The 6,002-nt window shown below is 39.0% G+C and overlaps 1 protein-coding gene across 1 annotated transcript; it reads left to right on the forward strand.

Moving 5' to 3' along the window:
- Positions 1 to 346: 346 nt before the first annotated feature.
- Positions 347 to 2,311, forward strand: LOC129742574 (uncharacterized protein K02A2.6-like). Its single transcript, XM_055734486.1, has 2 exons — positions 347 to 2,017; positions 2,078 to 2,311. Exons 1-2 carry the CDS (start codon positions 347 to 349, stop codon positions 2,309 to 2,311), a joined length of 1,905 nt encoding a protein of 634 aa, XP_055590461.1.
- The last annotated feature ends 3,691 nt before the right edge of the window (positions 2,312 to 6,002 follow it).

Below are 6,002 nucleotides of genomic sequence, written 5' to 3' on the forward strand. Positions count from 1 at the left end.
AGCTTTAGAGTAGGGGTGAGCAATGTTAGGGCGTGAAACACCCTACAACTAAACCGCTGGGCTCACTGCTGGCAGCCTATTGTCAGCTGATCGACGCGCCAACCAGCGGGATGTAAACATTAATTAACGTGCTTTTATTTATTGTTGTCCAAGCGAGTCGCACGTCCCAATTTTACTTCGTCAATAAAAGTCTAGTTTAAGCATGTAAATCTCGCGTGTATTTTAATTCGTGTATCCGCATTTCCCGTTACATAACAGTGGCGACGAGTCGGTCGTGTAATTTACGCGAAATTCGTAAAATTATCGCGAAATTACTTCCCCCACGCGGAAACGACGTCGGTGTGAAATGAATACGAGTGATTCTAACCACACTCCCGATCCAACGGTTGGATCAAATGGGTCCCTCCACGGTCTCCCAAGTGGACAGCAGTTCCACCCGGCTGGCATGCAGCAAAGTTTTATTCGCCCCACACAGTTCGGTCAGCAGCCACCGACGGGACTTTCCCTACAGTTTTCCGGGCAACAGCAACAGCAGCAGCAGTCGGTGCAATCATCATCACACCACCTCTCAGCATCCGATGCACTTCTCTCTCAGCTCCTCCAACAGCAACAAGCATTTGCCACACAAATGCTCAACCAGCAGCAGGAATTTATGCGACAGCAGCAGGAAATGTTCCTCAGTGCGATGTCATCACTCAGCGTACAGGTACCGTCCAATCCTGAAGTGATTCTTGATTCGCTGTCAAATCACATCAAGGAATTCAGGTACGATCCGGACAACAACATCACTTTTGCTGCTTGGTACGCGAGATACAACGATCTGTTCGAGCAAGATGCTTCCCGTCTCGACAACGAAGCAAAAGTCCGTTTGCTTCTGAGGAAGCTGGGTGCTGCTGAACACGAACGGTACGTGAATTTTATTCTCCCCAAACTGCCGAAAGATTACCCATTCGACGAAACCGTGCGAAAATTGGGAATCTTGTTTGGTGCGGCTGAATCACTAATCAGCAAACGATATCGGTGCCTGCAAACAACAAAATTACCCTCCGAAGATTATGTCACGTTTTCGTGCAGGGTAAACAAAAACAGTGTCGATTTCGAGCTAAGCAAATTGACCGAGGAGCAATTTAAGTGCTTGCTGTTTGTTTGCGGGTTGAAGTCGGAGTGCGATGCTGATGTACGTACCAGACTGCTAGCAAAAATCGAAGACCGGGACGACGTTACCCTGGAGCAGCTTTCAGAAGACTGCCAGCGGCTGATGTGCCTCAAACGGGATACAGCCATGATCGAGGGAACCACCGGACCAGCAGTGCAGTTCGTGAAGCAGAGTCGGCAGCAATTTCCTAAAAACTCTCCGAACAAAGTGCAGAATCATAGTGCGAACAAAAACATTCCCCCAACCCCTTGTTGGAAGTGCGGCGCAATGCACTACACTCGTGTGTGCCCCTACAAGGACCACAAGTGTAGTGATTGTGGCCAAAGTGGACACCGTGAAGGTTATTGTGTAACCGAAAAGAAAAGTGAGAAGCCCTATCACAAGAACCAAAACAAAACTTTTCGGGCACAATCTGTGAAAATTAAATCAGTGCAACAAAAACGAAAATTCGTGCATGCAACAATCAACAGTGCTGAAGTGCAGCTCCAGTTGGACACTGGATCCGACATCAGTGTTGTGTCGAAGCGTGTGTGGGAGAAAATTGGGAAGCCTTCCACCACCCCCGCACTAGGAAAAGCATCCACTGCTTCTGGTGCCCCCCTTCAGCTGCTTTTCAAGTTCGCGTGTGACGTCAACGTCAATGGCCAGCAGCGCTGTGGCACATTCTACGTGGTCGACAAATCGCTCAACGTGCTTGGGATCGATTTGATCGACGCGTTTGGACTCTGGTCGGTGCCGATTTCATCTTTTTGTGACCAGATCACCAAACCGTCCACATCTTTAAATCAGCATGAACCAGCACTTCACCACAGCACCTTTCCACCCACAATCGAACGGTTTGGCCGAACGATGTGTGGACACGTAAGCGAGCCATCCGGGAATTACAAGAGGGGAGAAGTTCGGTACCAATGATACCTCCAGCGACACCGAACAATCTTGGTCAAGATCCAGGACAGTCTCCAGATTTTCCACCGATGTCCCGTTGCTCTTTACATCTCCCACTCCTCACCACCAAGCTCTGCTGACATGGTAGGGTTCCAGTCTGCCACCGCTCAAACAGCTGTCCAGGTGCCTCGTCGTTCTTCTTGGACCAGAAGACCGCCGATCCGGATAACCAGCACCAGCTGTATTAAGGGAGGAGATGTTAGGGCGTGAAACACCCTACAACTAAACCGCTGGGCTCACTGCTGGCAGCCTATTGTCAGCTGATCGACGCGCCAACCAGCGGGATGTAAACATTAATTAACGTGCTTTTATTTATTGTTGTCCAAGCGAGTCGCACGTCCCAATTTTACTTCGTCAATAAAAGTCTATATAGTTTAAGCATGTAAATCTCGCGTGTATTTTAATTCGTGTATCCGCATTTCCCGGTACATAACAAGCAACCTTTTTAGCTTATAGGCCACTTTGAATTGAAAATAGTTTCAAAGGGCGGCACTTGAAAAAGCACAAGTTGATATTTTTAAGACCTTTATTGATAATAATCATTAGAAACTACTGTAAACGTATTTTTGTAAGAAAATCGTTTAAATTTATTGTGAAACAGATTAAGAAACGAAAAATCAAACAAGTTCAAATGTTATTTGACAATATTAATATCAACCGAAATTGAATCGGTAGATTAATAAATTTTTGTCAGTGGATATTTTGAATAATATGATTTGTTCAAAAAATTTTATCTTCTTCACCATCATCCGATTTTCTGCATCATAGACTACATTGGCTTAACATTTTTTCTTAAAGGCGGAAATTTATCAAGGCCTTTCTAGGATTCACTTAAAAGTTTTACCCGTTTCTTACATAAAAAAACCAGTGTTGTTTGATTATTTATCACTCTTGTTCATAAGTTTGCTGCAGCTTTACAACTGAAATAACTTAAAAATGAGGAACATATTTTTAATTCGAAACTGCTGTTCGTGTTACTGAAATGCATTGGTAAAATTTTTGTTTTCCGAGTGTATTTTCCACGATTAAAATAAAAAAAAAAGAAAAAAACTCTGAATTAAAAGCATAATATTAAGATTCCGTATTCAAAAAATCAACCAATCAATCGTATTGAAACGCCCGAGATGGAAACTGCTTTTCTTTGTTTGTACTGATGCTGTCCTCTCGAGTGCTTTGCAATTAAAGAGTTTTCAGCAGTAGAAAATTTGAACATAGTTTTAAAACAAGTATCAACTTTTTTCAACAAATTTCCCTCAAATTAAAAACAGAAGATCTGTTCTAAGTCGGCCGTACATAATCGCAAATATAGTCTCTCTTAAAAGGGATTCTCTTTTAAAAGTACATGTACCTACTCTTTTTCAATCGAGAAATGGGCGTACATACTCTTCTTTTTGTGAAATTTAACCAAATGTACCAATTCTTTTTTTGTTGAAAGATATTTGATTAAAAAACCCAAGTATTTCTTCCAATTTAAGAAGATATTTCACATGTAATGTAAAAATTACGAAGGAATACAGCTTATAACAAATTACTTTTACATTTTGTTTAAATAAACATGCATTTTAGTTGTTATAAACCAGTGGTTTTCAAAGTGGTCCCTACCGCCCCCTTGGGGGCGTTGAAAGCTTCTAGGGGGCGGTGAGCTCAACTTTGAAATTTGGGGGGCGTTGGAAGGGCTCAGGTGGGCGGTGGGATCCTTTTTAAATTCACATTTTCACAAATTACGGAACAACCTAGAATTGAAATGACAACTAGTACGTTCAATGCTCAACAATGAAACGACTTTGGAGAACTCCGAATACCAAATTATAGCCAGATTATTTTTTAATTGTGAAAGATTTCGTATACGGTCTGGATATTGATCTGGTTTTGTAAGTTTATTTTGAGTTCAACCCAAGAAGCATAAATTTTGGATGGCAGTGTGTTCTAGGTCATATGAATTTGATAAATTCTAAAGTTTATACAATGTCTGAAAATTTTTAAAACGTATTCTCTTTGAAAAATTGACAAAAAAAAATTTCGAACAGAATCTATGATAAAAGGCGTCGCAGATATGGTCCTAGATTTTTTGAATCAAAGACTAGAATGATAACAGCTCAAATGATCTTTTATTTTTTTTTTTTGATTTGCTGATGTTTAATTCAATCGATTAGGAAATTAAATACGGCAGTTTTTTATGATCAAACATCAGAAGTTATACGATTTTTTTCTAAATTTTCGGAATTAAGTTTTTGGAACCAGACCCGTTAAAAAATGGTATTCAGATTTAGTCCACAATTGCCATAAATAAAAGTTGAAATTTATTTTATCAAGAAATGATACTATTTAAAATATTTATTATGCGCTGTCACCGAATTATCAGTAGATATTTTGTGAAAAATGGAAGGCAAATTCAATTAGTAAAGAATTCTGTTTACCGAAAATTTTGATAGGTGATTTGTTATTAGATATTTTTTTGTTTTCCACCTTAAGTATACGTCCTGAAAAAAAAATTATTTCAGTCTTGGTGGTCAATTTTATTTTGTGTTTTGTCTTGCTACAATTGAACAATTGATGGTTGGCTTTTCGGTCTTCTCAAGTCAATTATCACAGTTTTTGAATGTGCTACATTTAACGTTTCAAATTATACTAAAGTAAAATTTCAAAAGCTTATGGTTTTGCAACGATGCCAATAAGCTTTCTTTCTAAAGATTTTTCAAAAAGTCGCTCGGGGGGCTTTGAGTTCAAAAATTAAGCGAAAGGGGGCGGTGAAGGAAAAAAGTTTGAAAACCACTGTTATAAACGGTGAGCGCGATAAGCGCCTTTGAGTATGCAACAGTAATAAATATGCACAAAATTTAATGCAAGTACAAGGATAATTTAAAAGAAAATATTTAGCTGTCATGTAAGTCACATATCCTCCAACACATTAATAGTATTTGATTAAATTGAAATATCTCGGTGCCACCTCAGATAGAACGAAATGTGTACAGTAGTACCCTGCCTTTCCGAGCTCCGGTTATCCGAGCTTCTGCGTTATCCGAGCATTAAGCATTAAATTGACATTTTCGGCAAGCTTAAAATCTGTATTAGTCAAAAACGTCGGTTAAAAACAATCCATGTAAGAACCGAGCTAGGCGCCTGGATGATATGCAATAACAGAGCAAAAGGGTAGGGTTCGTCAATGTATTTAGTTTAATCCGATGTTTCACTTATCCGAGGTCATACAACTGCAGGGTAAGATGCAACATTTGTGTATCACCACATTTATTCAATTCTAATTGTAATATAATGTAATGAAGTTATCATTTAATGATAACAAACTGATAATGACATAGTTTCTTACAACGTGAGATAGATTTTTAAAGTTTTTGATTCTCATAGAAAATTTAAAAAATCGAGCAACAGATGTATTTATTATAATATTTTGATCACCTGAAAACTTGCTTTTATCATCCTTAAGGTTGCCAGAATTTTTTCCACTCCCATCCGGGCCTAGCAATTCCGGGCATTTTTTCAAAAAAACCTGGCAAAATCCGGGCATGGATTTCAATTTTTCAAATCCAATAACCGGGCAAAAACCGGGCAAAATTTAGGTGTTTTTATATATAAAAGCACAGAAAAAATGCAAAAAAAATGAAATTAATATTTTATTAATGTAATTGCAGACTTCCAAAAACTTTTTGGAACACTTAAATATTTAAAGGTTTATAAAAGTTAATCAGCGAAATTATTTGAAACAACCGTTGAAAATTTCCATACCGTTAATCGATTTAGCTGAAACTTACTCAAAAACTTTGATTTTTTTTGGTTTCTTTGTGAAAATTGTGAAAAAATCCGGGCAATATCCGGACTTTTTTCACGATATCCGGGCAACCGGGCCGGACCGGACTTTCTCGAAATTTTGCATCAAATATCCGGG

This window comes from Uranotaenia lowii, chromosome 2 (genome assembly GCF_029784155.1).
Source record: "Uranotaenia lowii strain MFRU-FL chromosome 2, ASM2978415v1, whole genome shotgun sequence".
NCBI classification, from domain to species: Eukaryota; Metazoa; Arthropoda; class Insecta; order Diptera; family Culicidae; genus Uranotaenia; species Uranotaenia lowii.

Bases quoted from the DNA above. Each gene is read 5' to 3' on its own strand.
- LOC129742574 (XM_055734486.1), top strand. From the start codon at position 347: ATGAATACGAGTGATTCTAACCACACTCCCGATCCAACGGTTGGATCA. The intron at 2,018-2,077 runs GTAAGCGAGCCA...TGATACCTCCAG, and splicing joins GCCGAACGATGTGTGGACAC to CGACACCGAACAATCTTGGT.